The sequence below is a fragment of the Chinchilla lanigera genome, unplaced genomic scaffold, assembly GCF_000276665.1.
Source record: "Chinchilla lanigera isolate Chin_1 unplaced genomic scaffold, ChiLan1.0 scaffold00013, whole genome shotgun sequence".
NCBI lineage: Eukaryota > Metazoa > Chordata > Mammalia > Rodentia > Chinchillidae > Chinchilla > Chinchilla lanigera.
This window is the reverse complement of record NW_004955414.1, coordinates 17,683,699-17,706,385: the sequence shown is the minus strand read 5'-3', so window position 1 is coordinate 17,706,385 and position 22,687 is coordinate 17,683,699. Positions and strand designations below refer to the sequence as shown.

General features: G+C 40.4%; 1 protein-coding gene across 1 annotated transcript in view; it reads left to right on the top strand.

The window, feature by feature from the left end:
- The window catches only part of Mrpl48 (mitochondrial ribosomal protein L48), a 56,400-nt gene that overhangs the window by 20,923 nt on the left and 12,790 nt on the right, over nt 1-22,687 (top strand). The window contains exon 5 of the mRNA XM_005379938.2: nt 14,757-14,926. Coding sequence (XP_005379995.1) covers nt 14,757-14,926 — 170 coding nt within the window. The remainder of the gene's footprint in view (nt 1-14,756; nt 14,927-22,687) is intronic.

The window sequence follows — 22,687 nt, the reverse complement described above, 5'->3', positions numbered from 1 at the left end:
AGTATTTGCAGATTTAAATTATTCATGTGCTTCTTGAATCTGTTATCACTGATAACTGGAAGTTAGCTCTAGGCATTATGCAATTATTTTGCCCATTTCTCTGACCTACCTGCATGATTGCTTCTGTGATCATTAAGTTGCTCTGTGTGTACAGAGGATTTTATCGTGAGTGGACACAGTACTGGCCTGAAACTCAAAAGACCTGGCTTTGGCTTTGAGTCTTGCTTCTGTCACTTTCTACAAATGGTATAGCTGGAAGATTTTGGGCCAGGGATATAGCTTAGTGGCACAAGCTCCTGCCTGGCAAGTGCAAGGTCCTGAGTTCAATTCCTGGTACCAAAAAGAAAAAAAAAAAGGAAGATTTTGCTGTTCTTCTTGGGAAAACTTCAATAGTTTTGGTTCTTTGGCTCATTTTAATGCTCCTATACAATAGCACACATCTCCCATTGCTTCTCTCTGGATCCAAACCATTGTATTTGGGCCTCAAAAGCCATTAAACTTGCCATATTTTCTTAAATGTCATCCTTGTATCAAGAAATTTCATGAGAAGAACATTCATACTTGAGGCCTATGTCAGGCAGGCTCCCAGCAGGAAACATGCTCTACTAAAATTGTTCCATTGAAATGGGAAGAGTTTTGCATTAGGAACCAGGAAATTTGTGTTCTAGGCTTGGTTCTGCCACTTTTTGACTTTATGACTTTGAGTAAGTTAATCTTACCCATCTAGGCATGGTGTGTCCTGAAAGTATATATAAAAATATTTTCTGTATTGAGTTTTTCTAGAAAGAATTCATAGCTTTTATTTGAATTCTTTTTTTTTCTCTCTCTCTGTGCTGGAGATTGACCAAGGCCTTGTGCATGGTAGGGAAGCTGAGCTACTTCCTCAGTCCCCATACATTTTATCAGATTCTTCACAAAAGCTGAAGATGCTAATTCATCTTTGGATGAGAATATCTTCAAGTGTTTTCTATTGAGATACAATGATGCCAAGGAGTATTTATTGAACATCTTACTTGTTTTGAGGCAAGGTCTTCCTATATAGTTCAGGCTGACCTTGAACTCACTGTGTCACATAGGCTGGCCTCAAACTCAGGGTGATTCTCTTGCCTCAGCCTCTTGAGTGGTGGGATTACAGACATGTGTCACCATGCCTGGCTGTTGAACATCTGTTTTGTGCTAGGCCCTGTTGATGCCTTATCTATTCAGAATGGGCTGAAAAATAATTTTACAGAATGAAAGAATAGGACCTGACTCATCCTCAGAAGGAGAATATGTAGAAATAATGCATAGATTATTATGCTCCTAAGCAGAAAATGACAGATGCTAAAAGGAAGATAAAAAGTGCTATCCCTTTTCTCCTTTCAAAAGTCCTACTCAGTTGCCTGGGGATATAACTCGGCAGCACAGTGCCTGCCTGGCAAGGACGAGGTCCTGAGTTTGATTCCCAGTACCACAAACAAAGCAAAAAACCCAAAAGTCCTGTTCAGTCTTATAACTTGTGAACTTTGGGAAGAGAAAGGGGCATCTTTTTCACATCAGCATTCCTTGTCAATACTAGTTTTACCTCTTTCATGGTCTGGTTTGTATATCTAAGTTGGTTCTCATCCCTCTATCCTGTGTTCTCCTTGATACCTCTCTGAGGAGGTAATGAGATGAAAACAAAGCTTTGTCAGGCATGGTGACGTATATGTGTAATCCCAGCTACTCATGAGGCTGAGTCAGGAGGATCACAAATCCAAGGCCAGCCTGGACAACTCAAAGAGACTGTATGTCAAAGTAAAATAAAATTTTAGAAAAAGGGCCATCAGTGGTACAGTGTTTGCCTACCACGTGCGAGGCCCTGGGTTCAGTCTTTAGTACTGCAAAAACAAATGTTAGAAGCTTCTTCTTGAGAACATAGTATTGCAGGTCTTTTGCACTACACGCCTGCCTTTCTTGGTGATTTCTCTTTTTGCACTTTGTATCTCAAGCACATTTTCTCATGCACCAGTGCTCTCTACTGCCTCTGTGTCTTTGCAGATACTCCTTCCTCTGTATGAGATGACACCTTTCTTTTTTTCTCCATGGTGCTTATCTTGTAAGGCACAGCTTGACTTGTGTCACCAAGGGGTCACATGTCAGAGCATGTCTCTGGACCTACCACTGTCTCATTGTGTAGATGTCATTATTCCCTCAAAGGCCCAGCCTCATTCAGTTGAATTTTAAAGGCTTTAGGGTTCTTGTAGGGATTTATATTTGGTAGAAAGAAAAACAATAATAGTTCCTTCACATTCATATTGTGCTAGATCACTTCTCCCAAGGTCATTGCTTGCCCTCAGCTGTTGTCCAGCCTCCAGTCTTGGGGTAATAAGAGCTCAATAATAGAGAAATAGGGACAGAATAATTGTTGTCAGTTCATAGTTGTTATGTTGTCATTTCCAAGCTCTGAGGTAAGAGAGTAAGGTGTATCTTTTGTAACTCATACAGTTTCCTTCCTCTTTATAGAATGGCCCCTAGAAGATACCTTTTCTCTTGGAAACTTTACACTATTTTTACTGTTGACCTAGAGGAGGTATCTTTCATTTCTAACACTTATTTATTTTGTTGTAGCACCCACATATAGATCAGCACTCATGGCCACAATTCTTTAAGGAGACTGGAATTATTCCCAGAAAATTCACCATGTCAGAATCACTTTGCACTCCTAGCTTTCTGGGAACAAAAAGATTGGTTTTGCTAGCTTAATGACTTTAGGGCTAGACATGGATTGCAGGACTAGCCTAGGAAGATTTTTTACACCTACACTCATGTTTCCACCCAAATCTACTTCTTTTTTTAATTTTTTTTTTTAGATAGGGTCTTGCTCTGCAGTTCAGGCTGGCCTTAAACTCACTTTGTAGCCTAGGCTGGTCTCGAACTCGCGAAGATCGTCCTGCCTCATTCTCCTGAGTGCTGGGATTACAGGTGTGCGCCACCACACCTGGCTCAAATCTACTTCTTATAACTCAGTGGAAAGAAAAACCACCGTTGAGCATCTGCCATGTGCCAGGTATTGTGTTAAACATTGACGACGCTCAGATGAGTGAAACTCAGTCTGTTCCTACAAAAAGCATAGTCTACCAGGAAAGTTAGTCCTCCAAAATGTAACTAGGTATGTCTGATAAGTGCTTTACTAGAGGAATTAACTAAATGTTAAGTGGGCAAAGATATAGAAGTGATTCTATTATAATGTCTTACATAGTAAATATACAACTTTATCTGGCAATTTCAAATGAATGAATGAATGAAACAGTGTTCATTCATTTAGGGTTCATTCATTAGTGTTCATTCATTCATTCACCCCATTCATTTAGGGTTCATTCATTAGTGTTCATTCATTCATTCACTCCACAGATGGCACTGAATCAGTGCCATCTGTATTCTTGGCACTGGGTATATAAATTGAACAAGACACTCTTCCAGGTATATCCATTTGCTTGGAGTAGCTGGTAACAGTGGGCTGTAAAGAAAATAAAAAATTTTCTTGGAGCTTTTCCAGGCACAGGGAATGACTTCTGTGAAGACCTGACTTTGCCTGTGCCGTTAGAGTTCCTAGTCTCCAGCCCACTGGGAGTCTCTCCTGGCCTTACCTGTTTTGCCAAATTATAACCATGTGAGATTTTTAGAGGAATTCATATTTGGTATGAGCAATAGTAATTAATTCCTTTCTCTTTTCTAAGTGCTTTCACATCTGTCATATCAGCCTTGCAAACCATATACCCTTGGAACATTGGTGGTCCTAGAGATGAATTCCTCCTCTCTATTAATAAGTCTTCCCCATTCTAGAAAAATATTGAATGAGTAGAATTTTATAAATTCCAAATTTTTCTTTTCTTTTTTGAGGGGGAGAGTACCAGGAATCAAACTCAGGACCTTATGCTTGCCAAGCAGGCACTTATGCCATTGAGCTATATCTCCATCAAATTCCAAAATTTTCTCCCATCAGTTTTTCTGTTTTTTTGTTTTTCTTCCAGGACCAGGAATTGAACCCATGACCTTGCACTTGCCAGGCAGGTGCTGTGCTGCTGAGCTAAATCCCCAGCCCCCCATCAGTTTTTCTTGATGAAAATAAACACTTGCAGAGAAATGCAGATATGTTTTTCTATTTTTTGAGACACAGAAAACTCATATAATATACCATCTTTTCTGCTGGTAAAGTTTGCTTGTTATTTATGATGAAGGTACATGTATTAATTACTTTTCTCATTGCTGGGATAAAATACCTGACACCTAAAGTTAAAGGAGGAAAGGTCTGTTTTGGCTCACAGTTTGTAGAGGTTTCAGTCCATAATCAGCTAGCTCCAAGGCAGAGTGGCATGGCTGAGGGGCATCACAGAGGAAAAACAGTTCATGGCAGCCAGAAGGCAGCAAAAGCAGCAAGCAGCAAGTGACCAACAGCAATCCTTTATGTCCCATTTATCTTGTCCAGGCTACCCACCCTGGTTAGCACTAACACTCAGGGTGGGACAGCCTTAATTTTAGCATGGCACCATGAATCAATCCCAGCAGCACACACCCTAGGTCCAGCCATCTCTGAACAGTCCCACCTATGAGCATGAGGCTTTGGGGGGGGGGGGCGGGGAACTAGATTCAAGCCATAACAGTAGATTGATAAGTATTTTTTTTTATATTAAGAAGTATTTCATGATGTTTCACATAATTTTTTAAGGCCCTTTGTCACCAGAAGAAATTTGGAAACCTTGGTTTTTATCATTTGTTCTGTGTGGTAGGCAGGCAAGAAAAGGAAACTGATTGAGGAATAGTAGCAAATGGCAGGACCAAAATCAGAATTCACTTCAGTTCAATTCAATGTATAACGTTGCTGGGGTCTAGGAATAGAAAGATAAATGAGATGTAGTACTTTCTTATATGAATTGAGATAGTGGTTTGGCTACTATAATAGATAGTTCTTTCTCACATAATAGTGTAAATGGATACCCTAGCCCCATGATTGGGAACCTTTCAGAGCTTTCAATGCTATAAACACCCTGCTGAGGCATGCATGTCGTAGGTTTGCCCCCACCACCCTAGCCTTTTTTTCTTCCATACTTCTCATAATGCTTCTCTCATGAGTTGAGATGGCTGCTTTCTTCTGAGCCATCATATCCACACTCTAGCCAGCAGGAAGTGGAATGGAGAAGCAGTGGGCATGGTTCTTCCATTAACAGTATATCCTAGAAACCACACATCACTTCCGCTCCTACCCCAAGCAGAACTTGGTCACATATTCATACCTAGCTACAATGTTGATTGGGGAAATATATTTGTTGTGAATGGTTATATACCTAGCTAAAATCCAGCAATTCTGTTATTAAAGGAAAAAGAGGAAATAGATATTGAGGAAACTGATTGGCTTTGCAAAATGTCCTTAGAGGATAAGACAGAGGTTAAGAGAACGGCCTTGAATTTAGGCAGAGATCTATGTTAACATTCAGCTCTGACACTTATAGTTGTGTGTCCTTGGGCATATTATTTAACTTTTCCAAAGCATAACTTCATTGACTTTAAGTAGGAAAATATACTTCCCAATGTTGCTGTGAGGAGTAGGTTACATGAGAACACTTTAAGTGCTTAGCACAGTATCTGAAACATTGTGCCATAAGTGTGATGATGATGATGTTGATGATACCATTTGTTCTTTTTATGCTCCCATAGCACTTTTTTCTCCTTTCAAAATGTGCACTTCTCATAATTACTTATTCTATAAATGCCTTTCCCAATGGATTGCTAGCTTCAGAGAGCAGGAACTATGCTATCTGTCATATCTGGAATGCTAACCGTACTCTGGCTCATCACCAGTTGTCAGTAAATATTGGTTGAATAAATGAATACATGTGATAAGTGATAGTACTGGGCGTGGAAGGGATGCTGTGGGAACACACAGGAGAAGTACTAACTCCCTCAAGGAACCAGAGAAAACTTCTTGGAAGAACCTGAGCTGAATCTTAAAAATGAATAGCAGTTTCTTACAATAAGGGTGTGGACCAGGGAATCAAAGGCTCTGCAGAGAGAGCAAACATTCTGGGCAAAGGTGGAGAGATGTTGAACCTTGAGATTTATTGGGAAAGTTTCAACATTTTGTTAATTCTGGAGTCTCAAGTATGGATTAGGGAATGAGCAGAGCTGAGACCTGAGAAGTGAGTAAGTCTGAATCAATCTTTTAAAAAAGACACCATTTATTGTTTAAATTCTATATATTTTCATATGTCATACCAGAAACCTAGGAGTATTGATCTGGCTCACTGCTCTTCCAACTGCACCTACCTGAAGTAGTTATTCTTGGATTCCCTTAGGAATTTAATTGGCATGTTGTAGTCAAGATAGTATGTGTTGAACTTGCCTCATGCTTGGGAGTTGGGTTTCTTTTTGTAATTAAACTGAGAGGACTTGTCTCTTTATATGTGCCTTTCTTTCTCTCTCTGTCTGGACTTTTTTTTTTTTTTTTTCTCTCTCTGGACTTTAAGCTCCTTGAGGGTCTGTGTTTTCTACATTTTAGTGGTGTGTTGGGGCGTGTTGAGACAGGGTCTTGCTATTTAGTTCAGGCTGGCCTTCAACTCTCTATGTAGCCCAGGCTGGCCTTAAACCCATGGCAGTCCTCCTGCGTTAGCCTCCTGAGTCTGGGATTACGGGTACACACCATCACACCCAGCATCAGTTCTTCATTCTTTAAAGCTTATCAATAGGACATTGGGAGTTACTTACCTCCAGTTTGTAATGTTAATAATGTTCTATGTGTATATATTACTTGGACTCCTTTAAAGATATAAAGTGTTATGTAATTACTATGTGCCAAGCTTTAAAAACATCATTTCATTTTATAATATTACAAATGTTATATTTAATTTACATCCAATTTTTGTATATTTAATTTAGTCTTCAGAATATCCTATAATTATTAAAGACCGTGTTTGAGGAATTTGAGTCTCATATCAAATGACTTGCCCAAATGGCTAGTAATTTCCAGAGCCAATATTTGAGCTGACAGTAGTCAGAATCCATACAACACATATGCTATTTCTATTTCATATAAATAACTATGTTAAACTTCACAATAACATTTCATGTTACAGATGAGAAAACTGAGGCCTACAGAGGTCACCCAATGGCATGTAATGACTAAGTGGATATTTAGGATTTGAGTTCAGATTTCTCAAGCTTTGTCTGAGTCTGCTGCTGTTTATGTAGTGCTGTGCTGTACCTCATTGCAATCCCAATCAGATGCACGCATTTGTCTGTACGTCTGTTGCTTGTGTGACACTGCATCATGAATGTTCTCACTCAGTCATTATGTACCTCACAGCTCATTTTGGACTGTCCAGAGTGCCATCACCAAATCATTCATACCATTTGTTCATTGTAAAATGTGTCATTTTCATCACCAGAACTTTTGGAAGCTGGATATGCTGCAGACATGTCACCCTTTTGTTTGAGGATTGGGACAGTACAGTTCCTTCCCAATTCTTCTACCCTGAAGAATACTACTTGTAGTGATAAGTCAGTCCTCTCACATTAGAGAAGAGAGCCTGGGATTGGGCTCACAGGACTCAAGGTCCAGCTCAGGCTAGATGTAAAGTTGTTATGTTTACCATTTCCTTACTGTTGTAACCTTAGACAAGTCATTTCCCCTTTCTGTGTCTCAACTTTCCCTATGTGTAACAAACATTAGGAAGGAGGGACTAAATTATCTGTAAACTCCTTTGAGCTGTAAAAGGCTGTGGTTCTAACTTCATTCTTTTTTCTATCTGTGCTTCCTCAGCAAAATTTCCTTGAGAAAGTAACTTGCCTTGGGAGGCAAGTAACTTTAGGAAAATAACTTGCTTTTAGAGGATCCTGATTTTCTGTCTATAAAATAGGAGTAAGAATGTAGACATTCCTGTACAAAAATAGGTAGTAGTCTATTTGGAGAACCATAGTGCAGTCCTGTAGGGACCTAAGAATGGCTACTCTGGACTACCCCATAGTGATTCCAGATCTGTCATAGTAGCACGAAGTGTTTTTTTTGCTGTGTTCTTTTGTTTTGTTTTGTTTTCTGGGTATGAGGAATGGAGCTCAGAACCTCACACTTGCCAGGCAGGTGCTACACCACTGAGCTACACCCCTGGCCCCACATGAAGTTGTTTTGTTATTGTTGTTGTTTTTCTTTTTGAGACCAGGTGTCACTATGCAGTTCAGGCTGGCCTGGAATTCACTTTGTAGCCCAGGTGGCCTCAGACTCATAGTGATTCTTCTGCCTCAGCCTCCCAAATGCTGGGATTACAGGCCTGCACCACCATGCCTGGTCTATAGCACTAAATTTTGATGGTGGATAGCAGTTCTCTACCCACCTTTGTCCTAGCCTGCCTCCTTTTCCTGTCTGGCTTTCAGGTGTAGTCAGAGTGGGCTTTTGCAGCTCTGTTCATGTGCATTCCCTACACACATATCTTTAATAGCTCCTGATAGCAGTCATGGAGATGTGAACTCAGTCAGTAGGAATAGAGAAAAACATGATGGATGTGAGATGCAGGTGCAATTACAGCGGCTGGTACCTGGTATTTGCAATTAAGCTCTTGCTGGCTGTGCTACCTTGGCTAAGAACTGAATATATAATGTCACAGGGCTCTTGATGATCTGGATCTGTCCAGGCAGATCTAGGCCAACATGGAAAAGCAAATCAGATGCCAAGAGGGATACTGGAATCAGCTTTCTTTGTTCACCTCAAGGAACACCTTTGAAGAGCCCTGGCATTTTCCTTGGCTAAGAAAAACCTCCTCCAGGCTTCAGAGAAGCTCCTTCCCACTCGGCTGGAAAATTTTAGCCGCATCCCATGGCATTCAGACTTTAGTATTCTGCACAGCTCTGACTGAAGTGCTGACTGTCAGGAGTTTTCTCTGCTGAACATTTTGGCAAGGTTATGGTGGGCTCTGAATAAGAGAGCACAAGGCCTCTGCACCTTGGTGCTTAGTCTCTAAAGTTGATTTCTCACTCTCAGCAAGGTCTAGGACCCTAAGGTATCCACAACTGTTAAAAAACTTTAGTTATGCAGAGGCTACAGTGGAAAAATCATTCATTCATTCATTTGGTTTTTTGAGACAGGGTCTTGCTATGTCGTTCAGGCCATCCTTGCACTCACTATGTAGCCCAGGGTGGCCTTGAACTTGAGTCCATGCTCCTGGTCAGCCTTGAGTGCTGGGATTGCAGGTGTGCACCACCATGGCTGGCAAATCCTGTCTTTAAAGAGGTCTTGGATCTGTCCCACCTGACTCTGTGACCCTGCAAGACATTAATCTTGCTGGGCTTTCTATTCTTCCCACACAAAGATGAAGAATCAGCACAAAATAATCCCTAAATTCCTTCTTGTTCTAAAATTCTAAAATAGTGACTCATCATGTATTTTCTTTATTAAGCATATTCTAGGTATGAGTAGTGTGAAAATACATATAATAATAGAGGTGAATGTTTATTCAGTGTTTAAGTAAAAGAAAAGAAAGAAAATTTTTAAGAAAGAAAGAGAGAAAGAAAAAGAGTCACAGACCAGGTGTGGTGGCACCTACCTGTAATCCCAGCTCTCTGGGAGCCTGAAGCAGGAAGATTTTTTTTTGTGTACCAGGAATCAAACTCAGGACCTTGCGCTTGCCAGGCAGGCACTGTACCGCTGAGCTATATCCCCAGGCCCTGGAGAAGAATTTTAAACTGATGTCAAACTTGGGCAGTGTAGCAATTTAGCAAGACCCTGTCTCAAAATAAAAAAATAAAAGGCTAGAAATGTGGTTTAGTACAAAGGCCTAAAAATTTAAATGTGGGAGGAAAACAGTTTTAAAGGCTCCTTTCAACTCCTGTGTGCTGCTCACCCAGCTCCCTCACAGGCAGCCTATAGTATTAATATTTTTGTGCATCCTTCTAAAGATAGTTTGTGGTTGTGTAAGCAAATAAGTATGTATATAATTAAATATATACATATCATCTGTTCTCTCCCATCTACCTACATGTTTGGCAATATTCTGAATATGCTATTTTACAGTCTGCTTTTATTATTTAATTTATCTTAAAGATCTTTCCACATCAGTACATGAAAGAAGTTTCTATTTCTTATATCTGCATAATTTATTTAATAAGTTCATCTCTCAGTGAACATTTGGGTTAGATTATTTTCAGTTGAGAAGCTTTCTTCATTTTTATATATGTGCATCAAATACTTTTTTCAGGCCTCCTAACTTTACAGCAGCTGCACAGGGTGCTGATATATAGTGAGGCAATACTTTGTATGACAGGAAAAGGTAGGAATAGAATAATTGCTCTATCTCTGTTTTTAAAAGGAAGGCTATGAAGTTAGTTGGAGAATTTCAGAGCTAGGAGGGCTGCAAAAGAATGCTGTTTCCTTTCTTTTTTCTTTTTGGTACCGGGAATTGAACTAATACCTCTCACCTTGTACTTGCCAGGCAGGTGCTGTGTCACTGAGCTATATCCCCGGCCCTGATTTTCTTTGAGATTCTGAGGATTCTCGCCTCGGAAAAATGTACATATAAAATTTTGCATATAGAAAAAGAAAAAAATTTGCATGTATATTTTTGAAGTTTGTCTATAGATTCTAGAGTAAGAATTTTTTTTTTTTTTTTTTGTGTGTGTGTTTTTGGGTGTGTGTGTGTTTTTTTTTTTTGACAGGGTCTTGTTATGTAGTTTAGGTTGGCCTTGAGTTCACTATGTAGCCCAGGCTGGTTTTGAACTCACAATGATCCTCCTCCTTCAGCCTCCCAAGTGCTAGGATTACATGTGTGCACCACCATGCCAAGCAAGAATTGTTTAATGTAGGCTGAGAGTATAGCTTGGTGGTGGACCACTTACTTAGCATGTGCGAGGCCCTAAGTTTAATCCCCAGAACTGGAAAAACAAAATGCAGAATCTTTTAGTCTACCATAACTACATCAGTTTCCAAAATGAGAAACAAGACAGAATATGCATAGTTGAAATGTGCACCAGTTAGGGCCTGTTTGTGCAAGAGTGATGTATTTGGGGCTGCAGATTTGCTGTCTTTAAGAATGCAGAAATGCTGGGCATGGTGGTACATGCCTGTAATCCCAGTACTTGGGAGGCTAAGACAGGGGCATTGCTGCAAGTTCAAAGCCATCCTGGGCTACATAGTGGGTTCAAGCCCAGCCTGAACTGCTTAGTGAGATCCTGTCTCAAAAATAAATGAGTGAATGAATGAATGAATGAATGCAGGAAATGATGGGAGTGGCTGATGCAGGAGATCATCATGGAGAAATGCTCCTCAAGCTAGGGTGCCTGGTCTGAACAAGAGGAAGTACCCAGTGTCTTCTAACCTCATGATTGGCCAGTTTTATTTCTTAATTGATTAAGAAGACCTGAAGACCCCTTTTTCTTTGTCAACAACACTATCCCTCCCACTAGTGCTGCATGGACCAGCCATGTGAGAGCAACCATGAGAAGTCACATGGAGAAGACTATTTTCTGTGATGACAGTGTCTGTGGAAAGTGGCTAGTAGAAGCCCAGCAGATGGGAGCACGTGGAGAGGGTTGCAAGTGAGACTTAGGGTTAGACAGGAAGGGCTCCCACTGTGGAGAAGACAGGAAATGAAGACATTGGAAACACTGCATATGCTGTTGTCATATTTTTTTCCTGCTTCCTTGGCCAGGGACAGAGTTGCTGGATTGGCTTTAATAGAGGAATGGGGATAATATTATAATTTCATGGTATTGCCAAGAAAGTTTTGTGTGATTTCACTGGAGGGTCAGGAGGTGGGCAAATTAAGGCCAGACATGAATATAATTTAGCAGTAAGCTACCATGGTTTTCCTCATGATAGCCTGCCCTGCTTCCTCCAGGGTGTACTTTTATTTTGCTTTATCCTTTCACTCAGGCCAAGCTTGCTCTGCAGAGCCAGTTTCTCCCGCATTTTTCCCTTTTACCTTTTCAAACAAACTTTGCCACTGCTTTTTGCTTGAAGAAACAAAACAAATAAATTATGTAGCAGTAACTCCTGTCTCTTTGGACAAGAAATTAGATTTTTGGCATTTTATAAGACAGGTAGGGAAGGGAACAGAAATACTTTAGGAACAGCGTAGTAGACCATACCTAGGAACTGAAAGATACCTGCTATAACTGAAGCATTGTACCCACTGTGTCTCCTATCTCTCCACTTCCTCCATCCCCTGCTAGTCCTGTTCTCATACATAAATGTCATGGTACAGATATATCAACAGACATTTAGATAGAGCTGTCTTACCTTTGCAAAATTGGAGTTCAGCAAAAGGTGGTTCTGATTATGAATAGTTTTGATCTCATTAAACTGGATTGACTGAGTGTTGAACATCTCTGTCTAACCTCTTCTGTTTCTGGAGATGGCCCTTATCCCAAACTTAGAATGTCATGAGCCTCATGACACTCTCATTTGCAGGCTAAAGCCAGTCCTTTAGCACTGCCTTTAGCATTTTCCATGTGCAGAGACAGAGGTGTCTTTAGTATGGAAGGGACAGGTGTGAGGTAAGGCAGGTTGTCTATACTTCCATGGATCCAGAATTCTTGCTCCCTCACTGCTGTCCCTATCTCACACAAAAATGCTAAGCAGTGGACAGCTGCTTCCCTTCTCTAGTTTTCAGCCATTGCAGCTGCTAAATTAGAAACATTTAGAAGGATGGCTTTTAGTAATTCATGAGAATTTTTTTTTTCATTTATGGGATGTGGAGTGGGGGTGGGAAGCAAAAATTGAACTCAAACGCAACATTTTAATTAATCTGCTAATGAAAAGAATACTTCCTATTGGGGGAAATCTGTGTTTGTTATGTGAGCTTCAAGTTCTTGTATAATGAAGTCAATGTTATCAGGCCAAGGAAATAATTATTTACCTTAAAATCAAGGAAGGAAGAAAGGAAAGAGGGAGGGAAGGAAGGAAGGAAGGAAGGAAGGAAGGAAGGAAGGAAGGAAGGAAGGAAAGAAAGGAAGGAAGGAAGGAAGAATGGGAGGGGATAAGAAAGGGGAAGGAAAAGAAAAGAAAAGAAAAGATGGGAGAAAAGAAAGAAAAATAAAAAGAGAAACAGAGGACTAGAGATGGGAGGTGAGGTGAATCTCAAAACAAGTACCCTAGGCATCTTCAGCCATCTGATTTTTGACAAAGGGGCCAATAATATACACTGGGATAGGGATAGTCTCTTAACAAATGGTGCTGGGAAAACTGGTTATCCATGTGCAGATAAATCTAGATCCATATTACTCACTCTGTGCTAAAATCAAAATAGACTTATAAAAATAGAAACACTTGAGCCAGGCATGATGGTGCCTGTAATCCCAGAACCCAAGAGGATGAGGCAGAAGATTCACTGTGAGTTCAAGGCCAGCAAGAATTATGTAGGAAGACCCTGTCTAAAAAATACTGAATCTACTGGGAAAAAAAAATTGGTAAACCTCTTAAAGACTTAGTCAAAGACTTCAGAACAGAACCCCAATTGCACAAGACATAATACCAAGAACCAACAAATGGGATCGTATCAAACAAAAAAGCTTCCATGTAGCAACAGATACAACCAACAGAGTGAAGAGACAACTGACAGAACAGGAAAAAAGTTTTGCCAGTTATTCCTGTGACAGAGGACTCATATCTAACATACATAAAGAACCCAAAAAATTAGACTCCCAAAATGAGACATCCAGTTTTTAAAGATGGGCAACTGAAATGAATAGGAACTTCTCAGAAGAATAACAAATGGCCAATAAATACATGGAAAGTGTTCAGCATCTTTGGCCATTAAAGGTGTAACACTGCGATTCTACCTTATTCTAGTAAGAATAGCTATTATCAAGAATTCAGCAAACAACAAATGCTGGCAAAGTTTCTGGAAAAAAAAAATTGTTGTTGGGAATATAAACTAGTACAACCACTGTGGAAATCAGTATAGAGATTCCTCAAAAAACTAAAAATAGAAGTTCTATTTGACCCTATTATATCTCTTCTGGGTATTTTCCTAGATAAGCTAAAGTCCTCATATTACAGTGATACATGCATACCCATGTTTGTAGCTGCACAACTCGTGATAGCTATATCATGGAACTGGCCTATATGTTCATCAACAGATGAATGGTGCATATTCACAGTGGAGTACTACTTAGCCATAAAAAACATAAAGTTGAATCATTTGTAGGAAAATGGATGGATCTTGAGGCCATAATACCAAGTTAAATAAGTCAGGTACAGAGATTAAATATTACATGATTTCTCTAATATGAGACACTCAAAATATAAATAAAGCGCTAAAAAGATATATTAAGATATGAGGAAGTAGACTCTGTAGAGATGAGAAGGGGATCTGGAGAAGGGGGAAATGAAGTAAAAATGATCAAGATTTTATATACATATGTACACACACATATATATACACACATATATATATACATATATAGATAGATCGATTGCAAGCTGAATGTAATCAGTGTGTATTGCAAACATGTACCAATAAATTTTTTTAAAAACATAAGTTAATGGTATAAAACTGTTATATATATTCTTGTTAAAGTAATGCCAGCAATATTCTGTCCTCTTATACTGACTGATGTCACAGCCTAGACTGTTGAAGAAAGCTACTCACTCCTTCCCAAGAGAACTTCAACTCGTAGATAAGTGTAGCCTGAGAGAAAAATGGTAAACATGTTTATTAAAAAGATTTACTTTTAAAAATATATCCAGATAGTATGATTAGAATCTCTTGTACAGTACTTTAATTTGTTTTCTTTCTCTTTTCATTTGTTTTCAGCCCAAGAAGAAAAGGGGAAAAGTGGAAGTGAGACCCATTAATTTGGGGACAGATTATGAATATGGGGTTCTAAACATTCACCTGACTGCATATGACATGACCCTGGCTGAGAGTTATTCTGAGTATGTGCACAAGCTCTGCAACCAACTCTCTATCAAAGTTGAGGAAAGGTAGGAAGAATACCTTTGAATGGGATATTTTTGGCACAGATAGCATGTTCTACTTTTTTTGCTGATTGTGTTTTTGGTGAACTAATGTATAGGAAATAAAATATTTTTGGTTTTTTTTTTTGGTCTTTTTGAAAGAGGGTCTCACTATGCAGTTCAGGCTGGCCTTGAACTCACTTTGTAGCCTAGGCTGGTCTCGCAATGATCCTCCTGCCTTAACCTCCTGAGTGCTGGGGTTACAGGCATGTGCCACCATGCCCAGCTAAAATTTGCTTTTTTTAAGGTATGTAGTTTGGAGAGAGCCAAGTTTCATTTACCTACTCAGCACATATTAATCAAGCTGCATACCATGTTCCACTGTCAACTTAGGTAACAATGGAGAGGGCTGCTTTCAGCAGAATTGAATTTATTCAGGAATGAGCGACATGGGATTGATATCTGTGATGTGCAGGAAGGTAGGTGGAGGAGAGGAAAATGGAAAATTGGAAATCAGCTCCTTAGGAAAATTCAGGAGTGTTGATGACGTTAGAGACCATGAGACCACAGCAGGGCCAATCTGTTCGCCAGGCGGCTCTTTGCCAGCTGTCCTCAGCAGTCCCAGACAGCAGTGAGAATGTGGATCATGGCGTTGTATAAGGTGTAGGGGTTTTCCGGATGGATGCTTTTCTCTTGCTGCTATGTTATGTTTTCTTCAGGATACCAGTGCAGCTTGATATTAATAAATGTCTCCCATGCACAAGGAAAAAAAAAAAAAAGTATGTAGTTTGCCATACTCAAGATAGAAAACTTTTCATTGTCTCAAAAAGTTCTTTGGTTCCCCTTTGGAGTGAGTCCCTCCCCCTGTATCCCCAATTGAAATCTCTGGCAGCCACTGAGCAATTTTCTGTCTGTGTAGATTTAATTTCTTCAGGGTGTTATATAAGTGGAATCACACAGCTGGGCATGATGGCACATGCCTGTAATCCCAGCACTTGGGAGGCTGAGGCAGGAGGATCGCCATGAGTTTGAGGCCAGCCTGGGCTACGTAGTGAGTTTAAGGCCAGCCTCAAATACATAACAAGACCCTATCTCAAAAATAAATAAATGAATGAGTGAATGAATGAATGAATAAATAAATGAATGCAAGAAATTACAGTGTTTAGCTGTTATTGAAAAGAGCCTGATGATATTTTCTTAGGATTGTGTTGAATCTGTAGATAAGTTTGGGGACAATTGAAATTTTAACATAGTATATTTCTCCATTTACTTGGGTATTTATTTTTCATTTATGCTCTGGATTTGTTGGAAAATTGTAGAATAAGCGAAAAAACATTCACTGGCTGTCTACTGTAAGCCAGGCACTTTGGAAATCTTACCTTAGTGTTTCAGACAGTACAAGATGCTCTATAGTTTACCTTAAATAACATTAAATCGCATGGTTATAAATTTCCTTCTTTTTTTTTTTTTTTTCTGTTCCCTTTTTAATTCTCATTCAACCTAATTAAGTCAAGGAGAAATTCCCAGAGTGGTGCTGGCATGTCCTTAACATTGATTCTAGCAGTTCATAATCTTTGTAACACAAAGGGACCTCAGTCTGGGAGTCTTTGGCAAGCACTGGTATCTAGCTAGAATTGTGTAACATTATTTTGTTTTCATTGTATTTATTTTTAACATACCTTCTATTTGTGGCAACTGTTACTGATTTTCCATTTACAGTTATGATATAGTCAGGCCTATTCAGGTATAATTTACATTCCGTAAAATTCACTCTTTTAGTGAATAATTCTAAGAGCTTTCACTGAAGTACACAGTAAATACTATGATAGTCAAGATATAGAGCATTTCCATTAACCCAAGAAGTTCCCTCCTGCCTCTGTAGATGGAGCCTCCTCCCACTCTAAGTTAACTACTGATACAGTTTCTGTCCCTCCAATTTTGCCTTTTCCAGAATATCATTTAGATGGAAAAATACAGTATTTTTGAAGTGTTGACTTTATATCCAGCTATGATACTAACTTTGGTTATTAAATCTAGAAATCTTTTGGTGGAGTTTTAGGGGTCTTCTACCTTCTTTTAGGGGTACAGTATCATGTCATCTGCAAATAATGATACTTTTACTTCTTTCTTTCCTATCTTTATTCCTTTTATTTCTTTATCTTACCTAATTGCTCTGGTTAGCGTTTCCAGAACTATATTGAATAAGAGTGGTGACAGTGAACATCCTTATCTGTTCTTGATTTTAGAGTGAAAACTTTCAGTTTTTGTCCATTTTGTATGCTGTTGGCTGTTGCTTTGTCATAGATACCTTTTATCAGATTGAGAAAAAGACCATCTATTCCAATTTTCTGTAAGGTTTTTTTTTTTTTTTTTATCATGAATGGGTATGAGACTTTGTCAGAAGCTTTTTCTGCATCTGTTGAGATGATGATATAGTTTTTTGTCCTTGGTTTTGTTAATACAGTGTACTACATTTATTGATCTGTGTATATTGAACCATCCCTGCATCCATGGGATAAATCCTACTTGGTCATGGTGTATAATCTTCTTGATCATTCACTGTATTCTGTTAGTCAGTATCTTATTGAGGATTTTTGCATTCCTGTTTATTAGGGAGATTGGCCTATAGTTTTCTCTTTTAGTTGGGTCCTTCTCTGGTTTTGGTATCAGGTTAATGCTTGCTTCAAGCCTGGGTTGATGCTTGTAAACTGCCTATGGCAAGTAGCTTTTTGCTAGTATTTGGAGCCCTTAGGAAATGACTACTTCTCAGAGATGTCTTCCAGGTGTAGCTGGCTTTGGGTTTTGAGTCTGTTGCAAGATCTTACCTCTTCAATTTTTTGGGCATGAGGTGTTGCTGCCTATTTGGCCTATCCCTGGTTTTTAGGCGCTGTCCTGTAGTATTTTTTATGACCCCTAGGCAATCTCAGTCTTGGTATACCAAGGAGAACAACTGATTAAAACAATTATGTCACCTTGGTTAAAGTAGTACAGTCAGCAATAACAATAGCATTGAACACAGCCTAGAAAATGCCAAATTGTGGTAACTATTAATTTGGCACCTTTAACCATATGAACTAGATTTGTGGTTATATAACACAACCTAAAACAAACCAGAAAATTGTATACAGTAAATATGTCCTCAGTATGGTGATTTTACTCTCAGGGGAGTAAATTAAAAAGGGGCTATGGAGAAAAATAGAGAAATAGAAGAGGAAGAGATTAGAAGCAAGACTGGAGGACAAAAGAAGATTATACAAACTTTGGGGAACTGGTGAAGGAGACAGGAGGAAAAGAGAGAAGGAAAAAATAAAAAGAACAGAACAAAACAGCCACAAAAAAAAAAAAACTAGAAACAGTATTCACACTCATATAAAAACAAGAACAAACATGAAAAGATAAAACAAAAAGAGAAACAAGAAAGAGAAAAAAGAAAAAGAAGAAAAAAATATATCCACTTCAGGGCATGTTTCTATTGTGTCTGGTAGACAAAGTGGACAGACAGAGTCCAGATCCGTGCTGATTAATCCCAGAGAGCTAGCTGTAGATTTGCAGTGGGGTAGTGGATAATCCCAGCAATCCTGCACCTTTAATTCCACTGAGGTTCTGGCTGGTTTCTGGCTGTAAGGCTGGAACATGATTTGTTTAGCCTGCAACACATCAGTGTGCCTTCTGCTGGCTTGAGCTCGTCTCCTTGACCTCCTGCTGATTTGAGCTCAGTTCTGCCTCACCCTGACACTAGAAGCCACTAGATGGAGCCCACAGCTGCTCTGAGTTCCGAGCTCAATTGGCCTCTCTCCAATGTGGCTACCAGCTAATTGCCCTCTCCTGGGTAGGGGGGCATCTGAACCTGAATAACTCACCATTCACTGCAGTCTGCTGTGTCCACTGCTTGATTCCACTGGTGCATTTCTCTGTGGAGTGCTCTGGGGTCATCAGTTATGAGGGTTCTGTAGGTTCAAGCCGCCCCTCCTATGCAGTGAGCCAGGGCTCAGGGAGAAAGTGCCACTTGCCTTGTCCTTCTTTTGCATTGAGGTCTCTCTCTTCACTTTCCCCATGGGCTTCAATTTTCCCTTTAGGTCTGTGCTGGGTCCTGGGGACCCAATTCCCTGCTTCTTCTCTTCCTCATGTTGATAATATAGACAGCAAATCTCAGAGAAGCTGTTTCTCTGCTGTTCACCACTCTACCATCTTCCTGAAAGTCTCCAGTGGTTTTTTTTGTTTTTTTTTTTTTTTTGATTCTGCCTTCTTTCACATAGTGTATTTGACATTCATCCATGTCATCGCATACTTGAAGTACTTTATTCCTTTTTGTTGCTGAGTAGCATTTTGTCTTGAAAAGATGTACCCAGTTTATCCATCCACTGATGGAAAGATACTTGTGGCCAGGTGTAGTAGTGCGCACCTGTGATCCCAGCACTTGGGAGGCTGAGACAGGAGGATCACTTTGAGTTCAAGGCCAGCCTGGGCTACATAGTGAGTCCACAGCCAACCTGAACTGCATAGTGAGACCCTGTCTAAAAGAACAACAACAACAAAAAAATTCTTCCAGTTTGGGGCAATTATGAATAAAGGCTCTATAGATATGTACAGGTTTTTCTGAAAGTATCCACAGTTTTCATTTCTTTAGACATGATTGTCAAGTCAATTGGTAAGCATAGTATATGTCTGAATTTATAAGAAACTGCCCAACTTTTCCAAAATTCTGTATTATTTTCTCATCAGAAATGTATGCATGCTAAGTTATTCTACAACTCAACTTTATTTTTTAAATGAATTTTTAAAGTGAGTTGATTTTAAATAACATAAATAATAGCTTAGGTAGTTTGCCATTATGTATGGCAAGGTACTACATGGTATAGTATATGGATATGCAAAAATTACACTTTCTTACTCCTTAGATATTAGTTTATTACCATTTTACAGATAAGGAAAGCAAGAACTGAAAAGGCCAAATCACAGAACCAGTTAGTTGTCTGGAATTAAATCTCCTCGACTCTCATCTTTTTAATTATATAGGGTCTTTTTAAAAAAATTTTAAAGAGTAAAAGAAGGATAACATAGTAATGGGGGGCTCACTGAATTACAGACAAAGTGGTAGGAAATTATCAATGGTTGTTGTTTTACATATTGTTATCTACAAGATAGTTTCTCAGGAAAACAAATAGACAAATAATAGTGAGTTACAGACAAAAGTGGTAGGAGATTATCAATAATTATTATACTATACTTTGGTATCTTCAAAGTGGCTTCTAAAGAAAATAAATAGAGCTATACATGAGTGAGCAATTTAATAATCATTGACTATTCTCAATGGTTGTTGCAGGAAACACATAGTAATAAACATACATCCATTTATGAAATAGCATAGGAACAATACAAACATTACAGAGTTATGGATATATTAGTAGGAAAAGATCAGTGGCTGCTGTAATACATGGTGGTACTGTCAAAGTGGTCTCTCAGGAAGACAGAGATATGTAAGAAAGATCTAACAAGTAGTTACAGCCTAAGGGTTGGGAAAAATAGCATATTACCTCCTCACCAGTGACTCCTTTCACTGAGGTGTGACGGCTGGAAGGAAGGCCAGGATTGAAAAGAAGGACCGAGAGACTTGCACCTGTGCCTATCAACAGCCTGTTTTCTTTTTCCTCTATAGTCATGATTACCTGGGGCTCCACCACAGAGATGACAGTCTGGCCAGAGGGAAGAGGCAGAGTATGCCCTGGGCCCCCTCATTCCTGTTAGACTAACTGGTAGGATGGGTCTGAGCTCTGGGGTCTCCGCTTCAGAAGGCAGACCGATCTCCAGTGGTCTCCTTTGCATTCAGGCCATGGCCCAGGGGGCTTCTTAGGGCAGTTCCTCTTGAGGTGGCCTGGCTTTTAACAGTAGTAGCAGATGAATGTAGTTGTTGAGTTCTTCTTGGGGCCCTGGGAATCAAACTTAGGGTCTGTTTCTCTTAGTGCTGCAGCAAAAGTAGCTGCTTTTTCTCGGTCTCTTTGTTTTTTCTCCTTGGCCTCCTCCTCATCACAGCTATAGAATACTGAGGAGGCAATCCTTACTAACTTCTCAAATGAGCCATCTGGGGCGAAAGCCATTTTTTGTAGCTTTTTCTCTCCAGCCTCCCAGTGCATTGGGACCCCACAACCACTTAGTGTCCTCTCCCCAACCATCAGCACAGGTAGCAGGAATCTCAGTGCAGACCTCTCCAGAGCTCCATGCGCTCCTCCACCGCAGCCTGTACTGTTAGGGGAAGAATGGCTACCAGGTGGTCTCCCCAAGTATTGTTCAAGGTCCTCCTGGTTTCTAGCTTCGGAACAGCTCTTGTGACCCCGGTTAACTAGACCTCTGAGTCTTCGGGTGTAGTCTGTATTCTCACGTTCTCTGAGTCCTTGTTCAGTAGCTGCTCTTCCGCTGACTCTGGACCTTTCTGGTTCTCAGTGGCACGGGCAAGAACAACTTGTGTGACATGTATTCCCAGGGGTTTCTCCATGTCGGAATGATTCATGCATGTCTGTGGGCGGGCCGCCGCAGCCGGCGTGTGGTGGGCCAATTGTGTCATTGCTTCCCTGTGCCATGATAGTTTTCAACTGCGTGGTGGCAGCTGGCCTGAGGGCTGGCATGTGCCAGCGGGCGCCAGTGCGTGCCGTCACCAGGGGCCCACCTCCCAGGCAGCTGTCCAGCTAGGGGCGGGCCCAAGGGCTGGCACACCTTGCCGTGTGGCTTCCTGGGTGCCTGGGGGCCTGCCTCCAGGGCAGCTGTGTGGCTAGGGGCCTGCCCAAGGGCCGGCACACCCCACTGCTTGGCTTTCCGGGTGGCTACGTGGCTAGGGGTGGGCCCAAGAGCTGGTGCACCCCACTGCATGGCTTCCTGGGTGCAGGGGGCCCGCCTCCTGGGCACCTGTGCAGCTAGGGGCCGGCCCAAAGGCCGGCACACCCCACTGCACCACTTCCCGGGCAGTGGGGGCTTATATAGGGTCTTATTTTAAGCCCTTAAGCCAAATTTGAACTTTTAAATCTTTGTAACTTATAGTGTAACTGCTAAAAGTGCTTTCTAGAATGTTTGATAATAAGCTATGACTTTAACTTTCACACCTGACAGCACTTCAATTCTTTTAAGCCTAAAATTGTGCTATTTCTCTTTCTGATGCTCCAGAGAGTTGGTTGCTCTTTCTCATGCTTGACATACACCTCTATGATGTCACTTATGCTCCAGGCTGTAATGATCTTTCATAGGTTAGTTCTCTTTCCATCTGACTATGCATTCCTTCTCGATGGGGACTGTGCTCTTCTTTGTTTCTATAATACCTCAAACAGGACCTGCCACATGGGAGATGGTTCAGTCATCCATCACTGAAAGAATGATACTTTTTTGTTTTTTGAGACAGGGTCTCACTGTAGTTTTAGTATGGCCTTGAACTTACTATTTAGTCCAGGCTGCTGGGCATGGTGACTGTTATGGTTTGTGTTTGGGTGTCTCCCCAAAGCCTCATTGCAGTCATGGGGCAGGCTTTTAGAGTTTGATTGATTATGGGTGTGAGAGCTACACCTGCCCTGGGGTGGATAGTTTGTATATGTAAAGGAGAGAAAGAAGCTGCTTGCGGCCATTCCTGGCTTTTGTGCTTGTTGCTTTGCTGTGTTCTGCCGCCATGAGCTGTAGCCCTCTGCCATGTGCTACTCTACCTTGTAACCTGCCAAGTATGGACTGAAGCCTCCACAAACTGTGAGCTAAATAAACCTTTCCTTCCTAAATTTTGGGCATCAGATATTTTGTCCCAGCAACGAGAGAAAA